Source organism: Chenopodium quinoa, unplaced genomic scaffold (genome assembly GCF_001683475.1).
Source record: "Chenopodium quinoa cultivar QQ74 unplaced genomic scaffold, ASM168347v1, whole genome shotgun sequence".
NCBI lineage: Eukaryota > Viridiplantae > Streptophyta > Magnoliopsida > Caryophyllales > Amaranthaceae > Chenopodium > Chenopodium quinoa.
This window is the reverse complement of record NW_018742798.1, coordinates 3903995-3930821: the sequence shown is the minus strand read 5'-3', so window position 1 is coordinate 3930821 and position 26827 is coordinate 3903995. Positions and strand designations below refer to the sequence as shown.

At 34.5% G+C, this 26827-nt stretch overlaps 1 protein-coding gene across 1 annotated transcript; it reads right to left on the bottom strand.

Moving 5' to 3' along the window:
- On the bottom strand, window positions 1–24834 carry LOC110724981 (WAT1-related protein At1g68170-like). The gene is made up of 8 exons (XM_021904463.1): window positions 24077–24834; window positions 23795–23809; window positions 16735–16788; window positions 15996–16112; window positions 12610–12856; window positions 11968–12126; window positions 590–741; window positions 1–373 (listed from the first exon to the last, which is right to left on the bottom strand). Exons 1-8 carry the CDS (start codon window positions 24268–24270, stop codon window positions 151–153), a joined length of 1161 nt encoding a protein of 386 aa, XP_021760155.1. The 5' UTR covers window positions 24271–24834; the 3' UTR covers window positions 1–150.
- Between the last annotated feature and the right edge of the window lie 1993 nt (window positions 24835–26827).

The window sequence follows — 26827 nt, the reverse complement described above, 5'->3', positions numbered from 1 at the left end:
ATTATGACTACTAAACCTACATTACAGCTTGTAGCATGGAGTAATAGATGATTAACATACCGATTTTCATGATAATCATACAACATTTTTGGATTCACATCATTGAGCATCAACGTCAATATTGTCGTTTTGAAATGAGTGATTATCATCTTACTTTGTTGCAAAATTTGGCCTTGTTGAAGCATTGTTCATAACAATATCCTTATTAGCGTTGCTTCCCTTGTCAAGTACTGAAGATGTAATAATTTCGATATCTTCATTTGAATCTTTGCAACTCATTGAAGGCATAAGCTTTGTTATCTTCTTTATCTCCTTCCCTTTACCCCATACTACCCCATATAACCCGATCACGATTAATATTGCTCCTAGTACACTGGTACAAGTACACCACTTATATGTTGTTATCTCATAAAAATAATAGAGATTAAGAAAATGTTGATTTATTTACAAAAATGGCATGCTGACTGAGATGTTTTGTTGATTTATTTATGAAAATGTCAGTAGATAAACGATTTTTATTTATCACTAGATAAATTGGGGCTCTCTCTCGGTATATATATCTTAAAGGGAAAAAGATTTGAAAATGTACCTTCCAAAGTATAACTTTCCATCCAGTAAGAGATATCCTGCAAATGCGACTAGAACAACTGTTAAAGGGTTGAATATGGACACGAACAATGGTCCTTTAAGACGAATACACCAAGCGGTTAATGTCACCATTACACCGGAAGCAACAATACCCTGCAATAACGTGAAGAATCACTTAATCATCATACACACACACAAACATATATATATATATATATATATATATATATATATATATATATATGTATATATATATATATATATGTATATATATATATATATATATATGTATATATATGTATATATATATGTATATATATATATATATATTATATATATATATATATATATATATATATATATATATATATATATATATATTTAATAAAATGTGCAAAAAAAAAAAATGACCGAAATTGAATGTGCATATTTTTTGCACATAATGTGCATAAGTTCTCGTTTTTCCAGAAATTGCAAAAAAAAGTATTAGGTTCAAAGTCAAATACGCACATTTAGTAGAAAATATATGCACATTTGGTTTAAAATAAATGCACATTTCATCTTTCTCATTCTTCTCATTATAAGATCCTTCTCATTGGATCTCAACATATATATAAATAAAGTAATTACTGATGATATCATTACTTTTCACATGTCAACCTCTCATACAAAAAATTTCCTCCAAAACTAATAATGACATCATTTTTTTTTCAACATAAATAAAAATTTGAAAATGGTAAATTAATTCTATATTTTCCTAACATATTTTATATTTAATTTGACTAATTATTCAATTTTCATTAGAGAAATAAAAGGAAGGTTAGACTATTTCATCATTTTCTTATAAACAATATCTTTTTCTGCTACTCCGTATATTTTGTACATATTATATGAATTGGGGTTCCACCCTTTATTAATTTCTCAATTTATTAGATTTTGCTCAAATTATTTGTACTACGTACACATTACACACAAATAAGGTAAAAAATATAGTTAAAATAAAATAATGTTAAAATCGCACATCACACGAGCCTAATCTAGTCTAGTACTATACTAAAGTGATCTCAAGAAAAAATTATTAGATTACACATGTCAACACCACATAATAAAATTTCCTGCCGAAAGCATTATTTTTTTTTTTGTCATTTTTTTCATTGAAAATTAAATAATTTCAAGTTAGTTTTAAAGCTTAATATTTAAAAGCAATCATAACTAAAATTTAACTTTATCAGGGTAAAAAAATAAGATTGAAAATTTCAATTTCAACATACACAATGCTATATTCAATTAGACCAAATAAAAAAAATAGAGTTTGTTACATATTGATAATTCCAATATTGATAGACTAAGTAAATCAGCATACTGAATTTATTTTTCATATACTATGCATAAAAATAATCCAGTTATGTAGTAATTGAAAAATTATGTTATGCATAAAAATAATCCAGTTATGTATTAATTGAAAATTCTAGCTCGGGTATTAACTATGGGATTTGTTAAACATCGCCCACAAATTACTACATAAAGCCCACAAAATTCACTTGGTTTCCCAAAATTGCCCTTGACCTTAAAAAAAAAAACACTCACACTCTCATTGCTCATCTTCTTTCAACCTCTCTAAAAAAAAAATTTCAAAATAACGGCAATGTCGAGGCGGCAAGGCAAGGAAGTGGCGGCGGCGGCGGAGGGAAGGATGTCCCAAGGAGGAAAGGTATATTTTGTTTAAAAAAAAAGGGGAAAACCGCCGTGAACGCGGTGGGGCGCCCTGGCTGGACGCCCAGCCGGCGGTGGTGGCGCCAGATGCAGACGCCGCCACCAGTTGGCTGGCGCCTGGGCTGGACGCCACCGCCACGGTTGTGGCGTTTAGTCTAGGCGCCGCAGCCGTGGCTGTGGCGTCCAGCCCAGGCGCCAGCCAACTGGTGGCGGCGTCTGCATCTGGCGCCACCACCGCCGGCTGGGCGTCCAGCCAAGGCGCCCCCCCCCCCATTTTTTTTTTTTTTTTTTAATTTTTTTAAAAAATTGTTTTTAATTTTTTTTTTTTTTGTAATATAATTTTGAATTGTTTTTTATATTTTGTTGTTTATTTTTATAAATTTTTTCAATTTCGTTGTATTTTTTTTACGTTTATATTTTGTTTACAATTATTTGTATGTTTTTAGTGTATTTGATTTGCGATGATGATTATTTATCGTATAAATTTTTGTATGTTTATATATTTTAAAATTTTGTGTAGGGTCGTCATGGTGGGGGGAAGAATATAGAGCTTCTTAGTAGAAGTTATTCAGTGGAGAGGTCGGGGCATAGACATGTCAGATCCCGTGGTATTTCGGCCTCAGTTCGTAGAGAACGGATCCACCGTCGGGATGAGGATGACGATGACGATGATGATGCTGAGGAGGGTGACCAGGAGGAGGAGCAGGAGGAGGGCGCAGATGAGGATGAGGATGTGGACGATGGCAGTGGACCGTATGATGATTACGGTCCATTCAGTCAGAGGGTTGATGACATGTACGAGACGCATATGGTGGAGGTGCGTAAGGGTAGGGGTGGTAGGTTTGTTAGTAGATCTGGCACATCATCTGCGTCCATTGTATCTGGGGCAAGCAGGAAACGGTCGAGGGCGGGTAATGATTCTTGGGTTGTTAGGAGTGAGGTGTCCGGTGGGCCTGTTGACGGGAGTGTGATTCCTAGCTTTCTAGGACACATAGCTGCCCGTATTTGGGAGGACCAGGAGAGGCCTTCAGTTACGGGGTTGTTGAAATGTCATACCCGGGAAAAGACTTGTAGTTTTTTGCGTACATGGGCTGAGGCCTGGCCGGCGGAGAGCGAGATGTTCGAGCGACTGGAGGGCACTGGGGTGAAGCACGTTCCTGCCACCATGCACGATAAGATTGACAGTACGCTGATCACGACTTTCATTGAGCGACGGCAGCCGGATACAAACTCTTTTCACCTTCCGTTCGGTGAGATGACGATCATGTTACATGACGTCGAGGCCATTCTGGGGATTCGTGTTGAGGGTAAACGACTTTGTGCTGTGGCTGATGCGGATCAGGCAGATTCGCTGGCGGAGTTGTTGGCGGTGGACAGGGCTGCACTGTACACCGAGGCGCTAGGTGTTTGGGAACACGGAGGTGTGAAGATCGCATCCGTGTTGCAGCGGTGTTTGTACCCGAGTGCACGTAGGACGCCCGACGCACAGCTGAGTGCTTATGTTTTTCTACTCCTCGGATGTACCTTGTTTCCGGATAAGAGCGGCGGAAACAAGCTCAGGCCAGCGACATCGTAGAGGCGTGTGACCCCGACAGTGTAGGCCAGTTTTCCTGGGGATCGGCTACGTTGGCGTATTTGTATCGCCAACTAGGATTTGCGAGTCGGGCTGACGCGGCAGGTATCACTGGGTGTCTGACTCTATTGCAGACTTGGATATACGAGTACTTTCCTGCATTGCGACCACATCGTGACCCAGTTCCTATTGATGAGGGGATGCCGCGTGCTTGTGCGTGGAGTCCGCGCTCGGAGAAGAAGTCCGTTGACCGCCTCCGATCGATACGGTTATTGCTTGACAGGCTGTCCCCCTTAGAGGTAACGTTTATTTATAGAGTCTACATTTTATTATTTGCACATATTATATTCATGTTATTATATTTTATATGTTGTAATTGTACAGGTGAACTGGATGCCTTTCGGCCCGAACCCTAGTGTTAGGGTACCCAGGACCCTGTACACGGGACTCATTCAGTATCGTGACATCGTCGAGGCGTACATGCCCCAGCGTTGTCTTCGCCAGCTTGGATTTGTCCAAGTTGTCCCTCCTCCCCCGGCGTGCCCGATGAAGGCGGTCCGACCTGCATCGTCGAGGGAGTACGTCGTGGAATGGCCGGATATCATGACCGGGACGTGGGACCAGTTTCCGATGGTGGCTCGATTATGGACAGCGGAGTTGCAGCGGCCGCCCTCTGGGGTTACTCCCATGTGTGACCATTACTACATGGAATGGTTCAACCGGTATTCGCACCCGAGGTTGATCGCTGATCTCGACCACAGCGATGATGATTATGTGCCACCGCCTACTGCCACGGAAGCGGTATGTCTTTTATTATATTTATCGTTGTCTTTTAATTAAGTTTTATTTGTTGTTATTGTATTTCATCTTCTGTTTTTTGTTGTATGCAGTGGATGGGAAAGATAATGCAAGACGTTCAGAAACTCTCTCTTGAGAAGGACAGCATGAGTGCAACAGGGAGAGCTGTTGTTGATAGTCTGGAACAGACCCTTGCGCAGTGGGAGTCGTCGTCGAGGAGGGATTACTGATGGTTATTGTATTTTATTTATAGAGCATTATGTTGGACATTATGTTGTAAAATTGTAACATTTTAGATTGTTCTTTTAGCTTCCAACTTAAACATATTATCAGTGCTGTTTTTAAATTTTGATATAACCGTTCGTGGATCCGCGCAACTTACCCATGCAACATATAGAATGCAGTAAGCAATACAATATAAAATATTAATGTTCTCATTAAAAGAGCAACGTACAAATAAGATTACAAATAAAGAATGTAAACAAGAAAAACTAAAATGCAGCTAGGGTGTTCCATTCGTGGATCCGGTCATTATATAGCGCATCCCAACCCTCTACGCTCGCTGTGCGAATGTTGTACCACCGAGGTATAATCGGTGGCACCGGAAAATCGGTTGACATGTCTAGTCGGATGAAATGTCTGTATGACGACCCAAGAAACGCAATAGCTAGCTCTCTGACCGGTGTGGTGACAGTCTCACGCGACCGCCAAGGGAGAACCGTGGTACAAGGATAATAAGCTTGACTATGCACTCCCAGGCCGAAATGCATGACTGCGCATTTGTAAATGTTTGCAACGGCAAACAGATCTAGGGGCGCGTCAAAATAATGATTTTCGCCGCAAGGTCCACCTCCCCACCGGATACGCCGGAGAGTGCCATCCAAGTCATCCTGGTACACATGACGATAAACATTTCGGTTAGAGGCAATTTCGCTGTACATCAACTCACGCACCAAACCGTAGTTGTCTTCGCCCATTTGAAAAACATCAGCCACGACCCGGAATCCGCAGTTACCATCTCCGATTACATCATTCCACCCTTCCAAGTACGACATGATGATCGCAGGTATCCTTTCCTTGTACGGAAACTGATCAACATCGTTTCTTCCTATTCACCAAATAATTAATTATAGACAGTTAAGAAGACAGGAGTAACACTTTAAAAACTATGTGCAATAAAAACAACCAAAACGTACCAGTTCTCAGGGGCATATTCACAGACGATGAAGATTGACTACGACTAGATGACGATGTCCGACCACGAGAACGACCACGACCAAGACCACGGATATACTCAAACGCACTCATGTTCCGCCGTTGTCGACCTCAAGGACGGTCAACACTTTCGGGTTCCTCATAATCTAAGTTAGACGGGTGGAACATGTCATGAAGCACATGAGTAGCGTCACGAATAATAGAAGGATGGCTGGAGGACACTCGGTCGTACATCGAACGGAACTGCTCCAACTCTTCCTGTTCACGGTCGGCCGTTTGATTGTCTGCATGCTCACCAATAACAAGCGTCCTCCAGGATGAATGGACCTGATCAACATGTAACGACGCCCTTTCTTCTGTAATAACGCGATGAATGGTGCATGCGCAAGGTAATCCATGAGTTACTGAAATAGTACACCCACACCGAGTATACACTTCGTCAGCCAAGTCCCTCACCCTGTTCAGCTCAGTGAGAATCAACCCCAAGCAGTAGTGCGACACACGACCATGGAGAATCTTAAATATAAAATGGCTATACATCGTACCATGTCGTCGTCTGGAGTCCTCTAGAGAGTTCCTGATGTCGTTCTTCTGAGTTTCAATTGACTTGTTCAGTCTAGCGAACAGTGTATCCAAAGCAGCGGTCGATGAATCAATCCAGTCCTTGGTAGCTCTATGAGCGCTCTCAACTCTACATGTTGTAGAGTTCCCAAAATGAAGTACCTGGTTTGTCCAATATTTGACAAACTTTTCCCTATGAGGGACCCATTAATGCATCACATAGTCCACCAGTGCCGGACACCACTTGTACGAATCCCTGAAGTTAGCCAATGCTCGCTCATACGCTTCCTCTGTGGTAGCCTGTAGGATCTTCCGCCACTTACCATTCACCAATCTCTATGCCATTTCCAAATTCTTCTTGAAAAGGTTGTAGGCTTTCACTTTCACGCAGTTGTTGATGTGCCATGTGCACAATAAGTGGTTCGATTCGGGAAACAGCTCTGCTATGGGGGCAAAGAGACCTCCCTCACAGTCGCTGACGATGGCTGCTGGATGAACATTAGGCCCGATGTAGTTTCTCAGCTTCTCCAAAACCCAATAATAACTTGGAGCCGTCTCATCCCTGATGATTGCATGACCAATCAGAAAGTTCTGGTTCGTTGGAGCCATCCCAACCATCTCAACCAGAGGGAACTTGTACTTGTTTGTCTTGTACGTTGAGTCGATCAAAATCACAAATGGCCAAGACTTGATCATATCAGCACAATCAGGATGCACAAGGAAAAGATGAGTCACCTCCGCTGTATCTTCATCAGAATCAAACCAGAACAGGTAACCACGTGATTGTGCCTGGTGTAGCAGCTGCTGTATAGGGTTCCTTCCCTCTGACCGTTCAAACCTGAGTTGCTGTCTGACGTTGTAGATGTGTCTTCGGTTTGGATGGTCTTTTGGAAATTTCTCTAACACAGATGCTAATATTTTAGCAGGCTTCACTTGAGCATCACTCATTTCTTTCACAACTAGTTTCGCAGCAGGACTTAAGCCGCTCAGTTGTCGATGACCCTCTTCATATACTATCATCTCATGGTTGTGATACCCCCATTTAGAGTAACCTATCACTTCCCAACCGTCACGACTCCGTAGTTGTCGAACCTTTACTCTGAACTCACACCCACAACCTTTCCGCTTTGTGTCAAACCGAGTGGCTGTACGAAAATCTCTTTCTTCTCTTTTGCGATAACGGTCACATCTCAAAATGTGATCCATTCTACCATCCCGTTGAGATTTATGAGTTGCTACTACCAAGCAAAATCCAGCTGCAATTGCAACCTGTTTTGCCCAATCAATCGCCTGTTGAGCTTCTTCGAATGGACCATCATGTCCAAATATCTCACTGTAATCATTTCCGTCTCCACCATATTCCTGCATCAATTATATATTACAATAAATACATTTAACGGATAATACATTTAATTTCTATATTTCCACATAATTAACACAAAAAAAAACATAATTATATATAATCAAACTTAATTTTTATAAAAACCCAATTCGAATTTTCAAACTAAATTTAAAAATATACCATTTCGAATTTTCAAATTTAATTTTAAAAAAACCTATTTCGAATTTTCAAATTTAATTTACAAAAAACCCATTTCGAATTTTTTTAAAAAATCATTTTCGATTTTTTATTTTCACAAAAAAATTAAATAAAAAACAACAACAAAATCAAAAAGGAAAAAATAAAAATTAATTATTAAAGGTGGCGTCTGCCAGGGCTGCCACACCCACTGGACTGGCGCCTGGCAGGGCCGCCTCACCCAGTGGAGTGGCGTCTGCCCAGGACGCCAGTCTGGTGGTCTGGGCGTCTGGGCTGGACGCCACTCTCGTGGTCTGGGCGTCTAGCCTGGACGCCACTCTGGTGGTTCTGGCGTCCGGCTTGGACGTCCAGGCTACGGTTTGGGCGTCCACCCTAGGCGCCGGAGCCACTACGACGGTAAACCGTGAATTTTAGCGGTCACTTACCTCGTTTTCCGTCGACGACGACGTACCTCCGGCGTCCCCCGCATCTCCGGCCTGCCATCCGGTCACCCCCGGCGAGCCAGTACGGCTCCACATTTTTTACACCGAGATTATCTCAATTTTAGCAAAAGGGCATAATGGTCAAATCATAACATATTTGTGGGCTTTATATGGTAAATTGCGGGCGATGTTTAACGTTTCACTTAACTAGTTGTCAATATAATGATCACCAAAAGGACTTGGTAAATACCATTTACCTGGCCCCTTTAATAGAGTAATACTAGTGTCTCCAAAAAAAAAAAAAAAAAGAAGTAAAACTAGACTTTTTTTTTAATAAATTAGGAAAAAAAAAAGAGTAAGGGTATTTAAGTCTTTTCAGAGGAACATCACTCTCTTCTCCCTTGGCATATATAATAGAAATCAAGGGTTTTCTTAATTTACTTTTATAACATATACTCTACATTAATAATGTTGGAAAAAAAAAACAAAATGTAGAAATTTACTAAAGAGATTAATGTTGCATTCTTAATTAATAACAATGGAATTTCCTCTGTATGTAGGTTAAAACAAAACCAACAATGGTTTAAAAGCCAAAAAAAAAATGTAGCCACCAAGGGCCTTTTCCGTTTTATTGAAAACAATTCAACTAAAATAAATTGAACTCAACTCAACTCAACTGATTGGGGATGAACTGAACTGAAATGAATTGTTTATGAGAGAAGAAAATTAATAACTGAACTTAGCTGAAGTGAAGTGATTGGAGTTGAGTTTAACTAAACTGAACTGAAATTAAACTGAATAACGACATCAAGCACAAGACGGCGTGCCCTAATTCCTAACTTCATGAAGATTAAACCTAATTGATAGAATATGATAAATATTCTCGATATTATTCTATATAGAAGGATATAGTTTGTTAATATTATGTAATTATCTTGTGAGGTATCCTAACATGTTCAGGACTTACTCTTGTAACCCTATATATATTTGATCAATGGAATTACTCCAATATTAGAAGTTTCACAAAATCTAACATGGTATCACAACCAAGGTTTTGATCCAACCTAGCTTTTGCATTAATTTATTTCTTCTTTTATTTCCTCCAAGCCTTAGCTGCCACCCCTACTAACCGTCTCTACCACTAGCCGGCCACCGTGACCAAGGACACTGACACAGCGTCCTCTTCCAACTATCACCTTGCTTTTGGAGTTAACAACATCAAGAATGTTATCCCTAAATTCTTAATCGTGAAAAAGTACAGTACTCGAATTGGGTTGAACTCTTTGAATGTCATGCTCATGCTGACAACGTTCTAGGTAGACCATATTGACCCAAAAACTCCTAAGCCTACGAATTTGTCGAATGCTTTGTGGAAAAGACTTGATTTGGTTGTAAACAATTGGATCTATGGCACAATCTCCCCTGATTTGCTTGACACGGTTTTGTGCAAAGGGGATACGACACAAACTCAATGGGACAAGATCAAAGTAATTTTCCAGGATAATAAAACAACTAGGGCAGTGTATCTTGAAAATCAATTTAATGTTTTGCATCTCTCAAATTTTCTTGATATTTCTTCATACTGTCGTGAATTGAAGAACTTAAAAGATCAATTAGCCAATGTTGATCAACCGGTGTCGGTGCAAAAGATGGTGATTCAAATGGTTTCGGGTCTCGTAAATACTGATTTCGACACTGTTGCTGCCATGATACAACAAATGGACACTTTGCCATCGTTTGAAACTGCTCGGTCCCGTCTTTTACTCGAGGAGTCAAGACGTGCCAATGATACAACAACGTTCGTGACTTTGTTTGTGGCTCAATCAAGCAATTCGACCTCCACAACACCACCTCCACACCAACATACACAACAGCAGCAGTCCATCGGCAGAGGTGGCAGCACTGGTGGTCGGGACTATGGTAAGAGTCATGGCCAGGGCAGGGGTACGGTCCTGGTCGTGGCCGTGGCCAAGCATAACAACATCAGCCCCCTCAACAGTAGCAGGAGGGTGCACCATTGTGGGGGATGCCCAGCAGCAGTAGTGGCCTAGCAGAACGGGCCAGTAGGCCCCTCAATGGGGATATGCCCCCTACCCACACCCACAATAGTGGGCAGCCCCGAGGCTATCCACTCCGCAACAACAGCAGACCTAGCAGAGGCTGCAAGCTTACTACTTAGGCCCCCCGCAACAGCAGCCCTAATATGAAGCCCAAGGTTCAAAGTACGGTTCTTTGATGACCCCAATTGAACTAGGCAATGCTTTTGCGACTATGAGCTTCCCAAACTATTATCCGTCTTGGTACATGGACTCTGGTGCCACATCGCACATGACAAATCAAGTTGGTAGTCTCTTACCAATTTTTTAGTTAAGCACTAATAATTATATTCAAGTGGGTAACGGTCAACTCATTCCAATAACGGGTTACGGTCATTCTACTATTGCTAATAAATCTCTCACTTTACGTGATGTCTATTTAGCTCCTCAAATCCTCAAAAAATTAATTTCTGTTCGAAAATTTCCTAATGATAACTCTATGTCTATAGAATTTGATCCTTGTGGTTTTTCTGTGAAGGATCTTCGAACGAGGAAAATAATAACCAAATGAAATAGTACTGGGGACCTTTATCTAGTACTCCGTCTTCTTGTCTAGCCACCTCTCTCACATCCTTGTCTCCATCTACATGGCACAACCGTCTATGACATCCCGGGGCACCTACTTTTTATTTTTTAAGAACAAGTAATTTGATTGATTGTAATAAGAAGCTTGACTCCAGTACTTGTGTTGGTTGTCAATTGGGAAAATATATTTGCTTGCCTTTTCATCATTCTAAAAGCAATACTTATTCTGCTTTTGACATTATTCATGTCGATTTGTGGACTTATTCTATTCGTAGCAACAAAGGTCAAAAATATTATTTAGTGCTTTTGGATGATTTCACTCATTATGTGTGGACTATCCCCCTTGCTTACAAGTCTCAAGTGTTTTCAAACCTTTCTTAATTTTAGACAATATGTTCTCACTCAATTTGAACGTCCTATTAAGTCTTTTCAACGCGATCATGATCGCGAATTTGATAATGACCCGTTCAAAACTTTATGTGTCAAAAATGGATTGATTTTTTGCTTTTCATGTCCTCAAACATCCTCACAAAATGACAAAGACGAAAGAATGATAAGTACGATTAACAATGTTAAACGTACTCTTCTATTCCATGCTTCCCTTCCTACAAATATGTGGTATTTCACTCTCAAAACTGCAACATATTTGCTTAACATCTTGCTAAAAAAAACTCTCAATCAAATCAATCCAACTCAAGCACTTCTTGGGGTAATACCGTCCTATAGTCACCTTCGGATTTTTGGGTGTCTTTGCTTTCCAAACTTGTCTGCTACTATTCCTCACAAATTAGCACCTCGTTCCACGCCTTGTGTATTTTTGGGTTACCTTACCTATATATATTTTATCAATGGAATCACTCCAATCTGAGGAGTTTCACAAAATCTAACACTAATGTTATACGTAGTATTTAAATGAATGAGTAATAACAAACTTACGGAGTAGGAAATAGTGAGAAGTCGAATGTTCCAACCCAGCTTCCATGATTTCAAGTCTCGATCCATACAAAACGCGAACACGGCAGATTGAATTGATCCCATTATACTCATCAAAGCTGTGCACGAATAAGGACTTGGATAGTTGATACTCATCTTCGCCTATCACAACCCCAAATTATGGATAATTAATGTTTTAAATACTATTAAGAAATAATGCTACAAAATACATGCATTCATAAAATTTAAGTTTCTAATACTAATTTAATTTTCATATCTTAGCCGAAATGCTTTTTTTTTTAGGATCAAAACAAAGTTTGTTCAGAACAAAATAAAACATAAAAGTGTAAAAGGTTGAATAATGGAGGGTGTCCTATAATATACCATTGTTAGACACAAACAAATACATAATAATGACAATTTTATAAATAATAACACTTTGAGAGTAGTACTGAGAGGTAATATAGTACTACTAAACAATCTCATTAGTACTATATATGTTTCCAGTAGTAAAAAAGACACTCTTAGTAATACTTAAAAAAACATTTTAGTAGTACTATTAGGACTTTCAGTACTATAAAAGGTTATGCAATTTTGCTTGTGTCTAACGGTGATGTATTAGAACTTTCTCTAAATAATGATTACCTGCACAATCAACCAAGAAGCATATGAACAACAACCACCAAGCGCAAGTACGGACCCAATTAGACATTCTCGCGCATCATGCATTACTGGTCCATGAGCTGCGTCTTTCATTAGGTGAGCCTTTGGTGACCCTATCTTAATTTCAGCACCTTTATAAAATGTAAGCATCATTGCACCTAAAATCCCAACTATAGTTCCCATAACCTTTGCTCTTCCCGGAAATGTTTTTAGTGTTACCTTCTCCAACCTATGAAAATCGAATTATCTTAACTTCATCAATTAAGATTTATTCAAGCATTATTCAAGGGATTTTTGAATGAGTTAATTAAATAATTATTTTTTGTTTTTAGCTGAGACTAAGGAAGTATTATCTATTATGTCACTTTTTGGAGTAGCTTTACTTCTAATAATTATTTTTCATCTTAATTAAACTTATTTTATCCGATTTAAGAAACAAAATTAGCTATACTAATTTCACGAATCAAAATAAATTTAGACATGATAAGTTCAAAAAATGTAAAAAAAAATGACAAAATAAATAAGTCAAATAAAAATAGTTATGATAGATATATAATAAAATAAAAAAAAAGCTTAAACCAAAAAAAATATATTAGTTAAAATAAAAAATTTAGATAAGTAAATTCAAATAGATAAAATGAAATAGACAGACCCTACGTGCCCCCACTAAATCTTAATTTTATGTTTCTAGTAATATAATAATTTTTTTTACTAAATTCGAGTGATTAAAAATGGAAGAGACTCTCATAAATCAAGCTTATATGCCAAACTTGCCATATTATGTTGTATTCTTGTAAATATTTGCACCAAGTGTGCCCCTTGATTTACTAACAATGTCAATTAGACTTAATCTAAAGTCCCGTTGACTTCATCTTTTTTTTCCTAAACTGAAACTATTTTTGCTAAACTTTTATTAAATTGAAATTAAGGCCCGGTTCATTTCACCATATTTTTACTGAACTGAAATTATTTTTACCAATCTGAAATCATTTTTCCTGAATTAAAATTAATTTTACTGAACTGAAATGATTTTTGCTGAACTTAATTATTTTTACTTATATAATTTTTCTTTAAAGATACCAAATTTTATTGAACTAAAATGAAATCATTTTAACTAAATTGAACTTATTTATACTGATTGAAATTGTTTTTATTTAAAATTAATTTGTTTAAAGTGAAGTAAACAGAGCCTGATTTTATTGAATTGAAATTATTTTTGCTGAAATGAAATTATTTTTAGTGAATTTCTATTAGGCTCCATTCAGTTTACCTTATTTTTGTTGAATATAAATTATTTTGACAGGAATGAAGTTATTTTTGTAGAATTAAAATAATTTTTACTAAACTGAAATTAATTTAACTGAACTGAAATTATTTTTGCTGAAATAAAATTATTTGTACTGATTTTCTTTTATATATCTTCTTTAAAATTATTGAATATTACTAAATTGAATTTTTTTGCTGAATATTATTAGGCCGTGTTCTCTTCACCTTACAAAAATTATATTAAGTAAAAATAATTTCAGTTCAGTAAAAATAAATTCAATTCAGTAAAATTAAGTTCAGTTCAATAAAAATAATTTCAGTTCAGTAAAAATAAGTTCATTTTAGTAAAATTCAGTTTTCTTACAGAAGAATTATAATAGAAAATAAGTAAAAATAATTTCAGTTCAGCAAAAATAATTTCAGTTCAGTAAAAATAATTTAATATCGAAAAATATAATTTTGTTTCAATAAAAATAATTTCAGTTCAGCAAAAATAAGGTGAAGAGAACGGGGCCTAAAACTATTTTTACAATACTGAACTTATTTTTACTGAATTGAAATTATATTTACTTAATACTCCCTCCTTTTTTTTCAGCATTTAGGAGTCTACATAGTTTTAGGAAAGTAATACTATAATATTGGACTGGGTGAATCAATTATTACATTAAAAGTGCTATGGGGATCGAACCATGAAAGAGAAAGTATGTGAGATATGATTAGGGCCATACACTGGTCCAAAACCGGACCGGATTTGACCTAGGCCTGATTGAATCGGGACTTGAATTATTGATATTTAAGGACCGGAGATCAAACCTGAATCAATAGGTTCGGTTCCGCTCCATACCTGAAAAATCAGGTATGATCCGGATTTGGACATGAATAGACCTATTAATTGAATTTTGGTTTTTTTTTTTAAATAAAATAAAACTGCTGCACCTATTTATAAACTTGTTGTTTAGACCTGTTTATGGACCTGTACACCTATTTATGGACTTATTTAGGCCTGTTTAGGATTATTAAATAAAAAACGTAGCTTTACCGATTTTAGGTCCGAACTTGAAACCCAAAATCTTAGATTTCTAAGGACCAAGATTGGACCTAAATTCACTAGTCTGGTCCAAACAGGTTCGGTTTAGGTCGGTTTTCAGGTCCGGGTCAGTTTTTGTACACCCCTAGATATGACAGATATTTTTATTATTTAAATGGAGACCGTGGAAGAAAGAGAAATGATAAAAAAAATTTGAATGGGGTTAAAATAAGAGAGAAAAATAATAAAATATAGTATAAAGTTACCAAATGTAAAAGTTGCGCATTAAAAAAAACCACCCATAAAAGGAAAGTGGTGCAAATAAAAAAAACGGATAGAGTATTATTTTTTTAAAGTGAGGTAGTCAAAAGAGCCTTATAATTCTTCCTTTTTCTGTTTTTTAGAAACCCTCATAATTTATTTATAAAATTACTAAATTTTAGTGAAATGGACAAATCTTTACTAAACTAATCTTATTTTACTAAACTAAACTTATTTTTATTGCACATATTTTTACTTAATACTTTCTTCGTTTTTAAAATATTGCACCACTAACCTTTTTAGGAAATATCACAAATATTGCACCATTTCTATTTTAGGAAAAGAAATATTTGTGTTCACACTACAAATACCAAATATAACCTTGCTTTTTCATACTTCATTTTTCTGTTTATGTATACTATCACATGGGCAATCTTGTATTTTTACCTTTCTCTCTCGTCCTTTTTTCCACTACAAAAAATCTTGTACTAAACCTATATGTTGCAATAAAAAAAGAATGGAGGAAGTATCATATTTTAAGGTGAAGTGAATAGGGCCTAACTTTAATTTTCTCTTAAAAACGTTGAATGTTTTTTATTTTTACAACATGAAATAAAAAATTTAAATAAACACAAAAAAAAATTATATATATATATATATATATATATATATATATATGTATGTATGTATGTATGTATGTATGTATGTATGTATGTATATGTATATATATATTTATACAAAGACAACTACTTGTAACAGAAAAACGGAAGAAATAAGCTAATGACGTAATAATTGAGAATATATAGTAAAATACCTGAAAAAAACAGCAAGAATGAAGGTAATAGCAGGGATAAGATTTAACATAGCAGCAGCAAAGGTGGCAGAGGTTAATACAAGGCTCTCCAAAAATAGATTATAAACCAATGTTCCCCTGCATTAATTTATTAAGGGTTGTATTAGAAAGTTAACGCAAGTTGAACATATGAGTAATTAAATTACCATGAAAATTTTGAATTATGTAGGTTTAGAATTAGAAGTCTTTTACTGTGTTGTCTACTTGTCTTAAGTCGAGTTGTGCAAATTTTGGTTTGATTACATACTAGCAAATTATTTTCAAAACCTAAAGGAATAACTGAAAACTAACAGAACTACTTAGCGTCAGGTTAACCAGGCAAGGACATGCATGGTTTGTTAAAAAATTATAACTAAGGGCTACGGTGTGTAATGTGGAAAAACAATGGACATAACTTGAAAAAGTCAATAACATAGGAGCACTATGTTGAAAAGCCCTAAAAAAAATATAAGACGTAAATTTTTACAATAGTTGTAGTATGGATCAGAGTAGGTTCTAACAAAATTTTCTACTACTTAGTATTTTGTTTTAGCATCATTTATGATTAAAAGAGGGGGGGGGGGTTAGTTATTCATTGATCATATTTACATGTTAGAGGACCTAAAAGTAGAAATACAAGAAATTTCTTAATTAATTAATTCTATATAAACAGAAGTCTGATTAAAAGATCCAAAATATTGGGTGTCAAGAAACAACTAACCCGAATAGTCCACACAGAAAAGCTTGGCCGAGAACCGTCCATGTTAACTTTGGTCTGGTTTTCCTAAGAAAGACAACCAAAAATACACATGGTAATTAGCAGGTTATTACATTTTGTAACATGTCAAAAAAAAAAAAAAAAAAAAATAAGAGAGAGAGAGGGGGGGGGAATTTAATGGGTAAATTACACGTACATTTTGGCTCAATGAAGATTGCTACGGAGTAATAAAAAAAGATGGATAAATTACCCGTCGGACATGATTTAATTAACTTAAATTATATTTACTAATGAACTAAATTTTGATTAACTATAATTGTTCTCTATTGATTAAAATGAAGTAAGGAGTACTTATTTGTACAGAATTTAAAGTATATTTGATGAAATATAATGTTTTTTATTTTTTTGATGAAAAAAATATAATTATTTTTTATGGAACTTAATTACTCCCTCCAATTCATAATGTTAGTCCCATATACTATTTTGGGCGTTTCAAAAATATCTACCCATATTGAATATATTTTACTCATAACTTGATTTTTTTTGTAATTAATTGGTTTTGGATTGATGATATGACTCTAAGTATTTTTTAACAGTGATTAAAGTGAGTAAGGCCTAAAATATAATAATTATTTATGATCATTAAAAGACTCGCACAAGTAATTAAAACATTTATGATTTTTTTGGACAATGAAATAGGAAAGAAAAGAAGGGGAGGGAAGAATAAGGGAGGGAAGAGAAGAAAGATGAGTTTTCCTTTTAAATTTCTCCGTGGTAGGAGAAATCAATTTCTTACAATTTTATCTCTCAATTTATCTACTCTTCAATTCCTTTCCTTCCTCATTTGTTATCCAAAATGATTACCTCCCTTTATTTCTCTTCCTTTCATTTCCCACAATTTTTATCAATCCAAACAAAGTTTACTACGTAAAGCTAGTATATGTTTTTTTTTTTCCTTTGATGAAACATACAATGCAAGTATATATATGTCAATGACAACAAGAGAGTATTACAAAGATAAATTACAAAGATCAACAAGTAGATAATTGTCTAACAATTTAAAGTTACCAATTTAGAAAGGAAAAATGAAAACTAAAATTCCAACATTAGTCCGGTCTTCTCTTAAAAATCCAACATTCCATTAATCTCATAAAAATCCAAATTTTATACTCTACGTTCTCCAACATATCCATTTGACCTATAACACGTTAAACAAGTTAAATTTCTTATTTATTTATTTTTAATCTCTCACTTTCCCTTCTCACTCCTCTCTCCTTAAGGCAGCACGCACCTCCGCCGCCACCACCACCTCTGCCACAACTAACCCCTCCTCACTCTCATTCTCCCTCTCCATCTCTCTCTCACCTCCTCCTCCATGGATCAACCCTCGGTGACATTGAGCTTGCGAATCCAAGAAATTAGAAATAATTGCAAATCCCCTAATGGTGGTTGTGTTTCAAGCAGGTCGAGGAAGGTTTCCGTTTGTAGTTGGTGGCTGGGCGGTTTGGGAGGGTTTGGGTTTGGAGTTGGTGGCTAGGAAATGGAGTTGGTGGCTGGGCATGTATGTTGGTGAGAGGGGAAGGTGGTGGTGATGTGCGTTGGGTTCCGGTGGCTGTGCGGTTTTGTTAGTGGCAGGTGCATTGGGTTCCGATGGGAGGGGGAGAGGGAGTGGTGGCAGGGGAAGGTGGTGGTGGTGGTGGAAAAGGGGTTTCTGATTTTTTTAAAAAATTATATTTGTTTTTTAATAATTAAAAAAGGTAATTGACCTTTTATTAGCTTACCCGTGGCATATAACTTACAAAAGTCGGTCATCAACAGGTAATGGATCTGTTGAAGAACGTGGGGTATAAAGGTTAGATTTTTATGAGATTAATGAAATGTTGGATTTTTAAGAAAAAACCGGGCAAAGGTTAGATTTTTAGTTTCCATTTTTCCATTTAAAAAATGTGTGCTTTACTTTTTTGGTCTTTAAAAATTTTGTTATTTACATATTTGCATGTTCTCCATTAAACAACATTATTTTAATCACATCTTTAGTTTTATATACAAATCATAAACAAATATTGACACCGGTCACACCGCTGGTTGCATTCCCTCCAACCACAAAGAATATTTTAGTATTCTATTTTACAACATTCACATAAAACCTTTTCATTAATTTAAATGGATAAAATTTTTCAATCTACTCATGTGATGTAGACAGTCTTCCTAAAAATAATTTTTCCACTCCACCTTACATCATCTTTCAACTATGAGCATCATCTAATAAAATGCTTACCAAAAGGTTTGAACTCAAAATCACTTAAATGTGAATTAAAAGTCTTGTCATCTTGACTAGATAAATCATGCGTTTATAACCGACTAATAATAATATATTTTTATACATGGAAGGTAGAGAATTTGACTAGTGATGACAATTTCTTAAACCTATCTTATTACTCCCTATATTTCAGAATAATCACAATACTAGACGTTGCATAGTGTTGTATGAGAATTTTAGGAAGTGACATTTTCTAAAATATAACGTATAGTTAGTCGGAGAGGGAAATAATAAAAAGGTAGTGTAACTGTGTAAGACCTTGTTCTCTTTACCCTATTTTGTGCAAGAACTTATTTACTGATCAAAACTTATTTTACTGATTCTTTATTATATTAGTTCTTAAAATTTATCGATTCTTATTTATTAAAAATTAATTTTACTTGGTTGAAATTATTTTTTTGTTACATTAAACATATTTTTGACGAAATTAATTACTAAATATTATTATTTCAAGATGAAAAGAACAAGGCCTAAATAGGGTTATAAAGAGAAAAATAAAACTCTAATATTTCATCAAGTGGGGTTAGTTGGATAAAAATTCTACTATGGTCATTCTTCCATTCTTTAATCTGATTGGTTGATTATTCTTTTTTTTTAATGCTTAATTGGTCAAAATTTCTTTCTTTCTATTTATTTCTTTTTTTTTTTAATTCATTTGATTTTTTCAAAAATTAATTTCTGATTTTTGGAAAATCAATTTCTGATTTTATAATAATTTTATTAAAATCGGTTTTTACTAAAATTTAAAAGAAAAATCAGATTAAATTATAATCAAAATAAAAAAAAAAACTGTTCATCATTCTTCAACATTCATTCCTCCATTAAAGATGATTTTTCTCCGTCATTTCCTTGAAATCCGAGCTCTGTACAGTGTTTATTTATGTTACATTGGTGGGAAATCATTACCTGATTCTTCTTTCCTTCGTAAGGTGTCTCAAATTTTCAACCATCTAAAGTTCTTCAGTTAATTTTTTCTCTTTCTCATCCTTAATTATCCCCAATTTCTAGGGTTTTCTAGGTTCATATTAAAAAATTTGAAACAATTTAATTTTACCCTTTGGGGAATTTGGTGGTTGAATTTGTCTTATTATCTTCAATGTTTTTTCAATTCTTCCCCAAATTTCTACGGATTTTCAAGTTTGAGGCTACCAATCCAGATTTGCTAGATTTAAAAAAAAAAATCTAGAATCATTAGAAACACGATTTTCGAAATCAAATCTTAAAATTTCGTATATACTGTTGATCGGGGCATAATTTTAAACTTCATCGATGTGAGAGTGTATTTATGTGACAAGAATCATTAAGTGGCGGTTAATTTTATCCATGAATGAAGATTATTTTAAACTTTGAGGAACAATGAAGAACTTTTACTTTTTAGTTTAATTTTATTTTTTAATTTTAATAAAAACTGATTTTAATTAAATAACTATGAAAATTACAAACTAATTTTCCAAAAATCGAAAATTAATTTTCAGGGAAAAAAATGATTTAGATAAAAGAAAAAAATTATAAAAAAGAGGTTTGACCAATAAAAAAAAGGGGAAAAATCAACCAACAGAATTAAAGAATAATGATGATCATAATAAAAATGACAGATTTTTCACCAAATACCATTGAGTTTTAACATAATTCACCAAATAACACCAACATTTTTCAAATTCACCATATACTCTTCAGTTTTATAAAAATGTCACAATATGCCATTAATGACTAACAGACGTTAACACCGTTAGTCATAAAGGTTAATAAAGCCACGTGGCAACATATAATTGGTTCCCTTTTTAAAATTATTTAATTTAAAAACAATTATTTAATTAATTATCAAAAATTTAAAAAAAAAGAAAAAAAACCAACCACCCATGTCTCTCCAGCCAGCCACCACCGGCCGACGAAACTCGACCAGAACCCTTACGCCGGCACTAAATCCGACCAGCACCCCCGTACCGGCCCGAAATTTGACCAGAACCCCCGTCGGCGTTACTCCTTTTCCCTTGAAATACGGTGTCCACGAAATTAATCAACCGAACCACCAGCCGCGAAACAACCTATCACCCTCGAAAAACCCTCCCTAACCACCAGTAGGTGTCCAAACCCACCTCCCCCGCATTGGCGAACTGATTTCACCCCTCTTGGTGTCATCTCCACCCCAACTAAACCACCACGTACGTCGAAACCCTAAAACCAAAATCTAGGGTTTCAATTTTGGTGTTTTAGGGTTTCGGGTGGTTGTTTTCAGCAAATTGGGCGGGGACGATGTGAGAGAGGGTTTGGCCTACCGACAAAGGTAGTGGCTGGAAATTATAGGAGGGAAAGGGGAGTTCGCAGGTGGTCTGGGGAATTCGACAGGGAGAGGAGAATTTGTAGGTGGTGGCTGGGGTCGAAAATGTAGCCGGCGCAGGAGGGGGGGTTGGTCGCCGGCCTGCCGGAGGTGGAGGTCGGGGCTGGGGTTGTGGCGGTGATGGCTAAGTTAGTGGATTTTTTTTAAAATTTAAACTAATTTCTCTAAAGTTAATTAAATAAATGAAATTATTAATTGTTTCAATTTTTTTTTAATAAAAACCAATTAAAAGCTGCCACGTGGCGTAATTAATATTAATGACTTACTGAGTTAACGAAAATGGCATGTTGTGACATTTTTGTTAAACTGAATGTTATATAGTGAATTTGAAAAATGTTGGTGGTATTTGGTGAATTATGTTAAAACTCAATGGTATTTGGTGAAAAATTCGTAAAAATGATCGTGAAGCGAGAAATACTACGTAATAAATAGTGGTGGAGAAATGAAGGGAGTATTTGATAATGTTCATCGATGTACGGAGTAATATTTTTGCAAACAAATTAAGTATTGTGCAAGTAATTTTAGTTGTTTTTTTTTTATAATTATGTTTTGTTTTTAATAATCATTGTGTAGTACTCCGTATAACACGATATGTCCGTGAATTTTTCATACATTTCCAACTTTATCTATTTAAGAAAGTTAGAAAATAATACAGTCAATAAATAAATAAGGTTAATGCTATATATAGCCTTAAGGGCTAAATATAAGCATTAAATACGCTATAGAAATTTGTGTAAAATTAGGAATTCATGACAAAACACGCGTAAATCAATGTAATTAGTGTTTATATTTGATAACTTCTTAACTTTTTACAATTTTCAAGTGTAAACTTAATATTTATGTATATCCCTAACGACTATGTATAACATTTTCCAATAAACACATGTCTATCCAACCAAAATCATTCAGAATACAATTTGGAACATCGTTCATTATGACACATTGACACGCACTAGATTTATATGGGGTACCATTTTCCAACAATACTACGTATAATTTTGAGCCCATTTGATTACTTTACGCGAGGAAAATTTACACCAATGCTAAATGAAATTTTTTTTCTCCTTAATGGAATTCTTGACACGAACAATAATAATTAAATAAACGTCACACATTTAATGCATTTAGTTACAATTTTAATTTAATTCTACTATAATAAAAAAAACAAATAGAATTACGACTTTGCTACTTCAATTTCGCTGTTGTGTCACTTGTGTGTGTTGGGACTCGTGATAATAAGAACATAATTGCTGAATCATCCCAATTCCCAACAGCTGTAAAGATTTTGGTCTTCAACACAAATTTGGTTGAGTCACGTAATTATTTGAGTTTATAATGCAATTGAATGGTATTTAATGTTTCATTTTGAAATACCATTCTTAAGATATTGGCTCATTTATTTCCAAAGCAAGCAACCTTGCATGCATGCATGCATTTTTCGAACGAGTTTTTTTTTTCCTACTAGTAATATTTTTATGGTGGAGAAAAATACTAAAATAGTACACTCTCCATATTTTTATGCTTTCTACTTTGAATTTTATTATCTCCTTTATAAGTAAAAATTTCAGGTATGAAAACAACAATTGCCGGAAAATAGGCAAGGTCGGATTGATGAAGTTAATTAAAAAGTTAAAAGACAATAAATGAAAAGTCAATACCCAAAAATAATCAAACTACTAGAATGCGGCATGCCATAGGTACTATATAAAGTAGTTTTTCAAAAAAAAAAAAAAAACAAAAAGAAAAAGATTTGATAATTTAATTTTCCAAAAAACAAAAAATTCCTAATAATAATAATAATAAAATAATAATAATAATAGTAATAATAATAATAATAATAATAATTATTATTATTATTATTATTTTTATTACTACTACTACTACTACTTATAATTATTTATTAGGGAAAAAATATATGCAGCCCTTAGGGCTGCACACAAGAAGCTAAAAGTGCAAAGAATAAACATGATTTTATCATTTATTACACCGATTTACTCGTGAATTGTTGATAAATTCCCATATTAGTACTAAAAAATAAAGTATATTAAATGGTTATATGCAGCCCTAAGGGCTGCATATAGCATTACCCTTATTATTATAGTAATAAAGTTTTTCTCAAAAAAAAATATAATTACAGATAAATCTAAGATTATACTATTGTATTAATTCTATTAATTGTTATAAGAAACCTTAAAATTATCTTACTAATAATATATAATATCCCAAATATGCATATAAAATCAACGGAAGTAGTATATGAAAAACAACGATTACCAATTTTGCACGGTAATAGACATTTTGAGGTGAATGCCAATCAATTAGATTTGAGGTGTTAGATTTCTTTAAAAAAAAAAGGTTTGAGGTGTTGGGTTCAAATCCCATTAATTAATTATTAGGCCGTATACTTTGAGGTGAGATTGCTCATTCTCTTCCTCCGTTAAAAAAATTAAGAATCTAAAATGACAAGTTAATTGTACTCAGTATAGTAATACTACCCTATTAGGACGATTCATTACCATTTACCAATAAAAAAAAAAGAAAATAAATTTCTAAGGCCTTTTGGGAGGACAAACTAGTTTTCGTTAGAATGATTTTTCAATTTTTATACAAACTTGCATACAAATTCATTACCATTATCGAATGTTATGATTGTCGTTGCCAAAAAAGAGAGAGAAAAGGGAAAGAACCTTTCAACAAAGTAAGCGACTGGGACGATGAAGGCGGCCGCGAAAAGAAGGCGATATGCCACTAAGACCCTGAGGTTCATGCCATCAACTGCAGCAAGCTTGTATAAAATGTTGACAACAGCAAATGAAACTTGAACAGTTACCATCATAATTATTGATTTTATGTCATTCATGAATTGCCAAAACTCAACCATTTTAAAAACAAACCCTAAACAATGAGGAAAGTTGTACTTCTATTCCCCCAAAGTTAAAGAAGATTTTTTTTTTCTTATTCCTTTTTTTTGCTTGTTTTGTGTTTGCAGTGCAACAGAATTGAAGCTTGATATTAGAGTGTATTTATGAGCATGGAAATTTAAGAAGAGTGTTTTTGTTTTTCTTCTTGGGATACCCCCAATTCAAGTCGTATGTAAATATATAATTGAGGTTCCCTTAAAAAAAAAAGGTATATAACTACTAAGGTTGATGTCCAAATGTTAAGTGAAACACTTTGTGGCTTGGAAGTCAAGCCATACGGTATGTCAAAGGATGCTTGTATATAGTACTGGTCCAACTAATGATTTTTTTTTTTGGGTAAATCATGAAACACTTTGTGTACTGGTCCAACTAATGTTTTTTTTTTTTGGGTAAATCAAGATTTCTAAAGGATGCTTGTATATAGTACACCCCATTTTATAATATGTAAATTTCATTATTGTAGACTTAGGCTCGATTTCATTCACCTTAATTTTGCTGAACTGAAATGATTTTTACTAAACTGAACTTAATTTTACTGAACTGAACTTATTTTTACTGAATTGAACTTATTTTTACTGAACAAAACTTATTTTTACTGATCAGAACTTATTATTTTATTGATCAGAACTTATTTTTACTGATTTACATAATATATCTACTGATTTAATGTATAGATATATTAGGTAAAATAATCTTTTTTTGTAATTTATATAGTTGGCATATATAATTTCATTTGATATACATGATATATTTACATATACTTGTATATTATATTACGTATTTAAAGTCTAGGCATCTTTTCTATCCTACTGGCCGGCCATAGTAGTAATTAAAATGCCTTTTGTTGCCTAATTTTACTGCCAAACATACCAAACCAATAGAGCTTATATAATAATAATAGTATTAATATTAAAAATAATAATAAAAAAATCATAGCTTTATTATAATCATAAATTGTTACAAGGATTGCTTCTTATTGCATATGACTATTTGAGTTTATTAATCAGTGTTCATTTGATGATCTTCTTCCTCGATGTCCCTAGCTGATTGCCAAATTTCCTCTGCTATCTCATTTTGCACTACATTCATTTGAGCTTTCCTACCTTCATCAAATATGGAGTATTCCGCTCTAGGCTCAACATTTGCAACTCTTTCTGAAATTGGTATCCCTAATGTGTACAAGCGGATAAAATTATGAAGCGTAAACGTTGATATGATGATTGATAATTGATATGTTTGAGACATTTGTGGCATGTTTTTTAAAATTTTCCATTGCCCCTTAACATTGCAAAAGCACCTTTCAATCGTAGTACGCAATGAATGACGATAATTGTAATGTTCCTGCATTCATTGAGGTGGACCATTGTGAAATTCCGGCATATGATACCTTACTTACTTGTTTTTAATTGGACTCAAATAACCGAGTGTGTTAGGGTAACCTGAATCCACTAAATAATATTTTCCTGATAAGAAAATAAAAAATTCATTAGAATAAATTTTCCTGCGAAAAGAAAATTATAATAAAGAATGACCTACATACCTAGAGGAGGGTGTGGAAATTCAAATTTAGGATCAGTTAAGCAATTTCTCCACACCGTTATATCATGAGCACTTCCTTGATATCCAACATTGACAAATGTGAATAACCTATTAAAAGAGCATGAGGCTAGTACATTCAAAGTTTTAGTTCCTTTACGTCCTTGAAACGGTTGACCCTCAACATCGGACACAACTACATCAATATGAGTTCCATCTAAAGCACCAACACAATCCTAACACATGAAAATTATTTTTTTTATTAAATTATGCTTTTATAAATGCATTTATATAAAAATTAAATAACATACTAACCTTAAAAAAAAGGCCAATATAATGAGTTTTGTTGTACTTCTGTGGTGTATCGGCCAAATCCTGATAAGGATGTATTAAATTACATGACAATCTTGTCAATGATCACAACACCCTTCTGAAATATATGCTAATTGTTGATATTGAGTGATTAAATATGTCAGCAGCTTGGCGTTGAGATGCCCCTCTTGCCAAAATAAATAGACCAATTCCTATTTGTTCAGCCACTTTTACAAACCTTCCGTCCGATAATAAATTTTTTTCTATCATCAATTGGACTAATCTCACAAACATATCTCTATCTAATCTTAGCTGCTCTTTAAACAAACCAGGATCAACTGTTGACAACCTTGTTATATATGCTGATCCACTTTCACCCCCGATCCTTAAAGGTAAGCGATGAATTGGGGTAAGGAGTCTCAACAATTCATATAGTACCAAAAAAAAGTATGCATTTCTGAAGCAACTCATTGTCCATTCTACAATATAAAAGCAACAACAAGAAGTGAGATCTCAAATTTTATGATTTTCCAATTCGTCCCACCCAAGTAGGTATATATAAAATTACATGCAATACAAGGGTATTATTTGTTTTACCATATATACAAAGAACGCAAAAGAAAGAGATAAGAGATTTATTTGCCCATATATTTTCCAATATCTCGTGTG

Excerpts from the sequence above, each read along its gene's own strand:
- LOC110724981 (XM_021904463.1), bottom strand. The coding sequence starts at position 24,270 with ATGGTTGAGTTTTGGCAATTCATGAATGACATAAAATCAATAATTATG. Across the intron at positions 16,113-16,734 it reads TTTCTGTGTGGACTATTCGG|GGGAACATTGGTTTATAATC; the intron begins GTTAGTTGTTTC and ends AAATTAATGCAG. Across the intron at positions 12,127-12,609 it reads CTTCTTGGTTGATTGTGCAG|GCGAAGATGAGTATCAACTA; the intron begins GTAATCATTATT and ends GGGTTGTGATAG.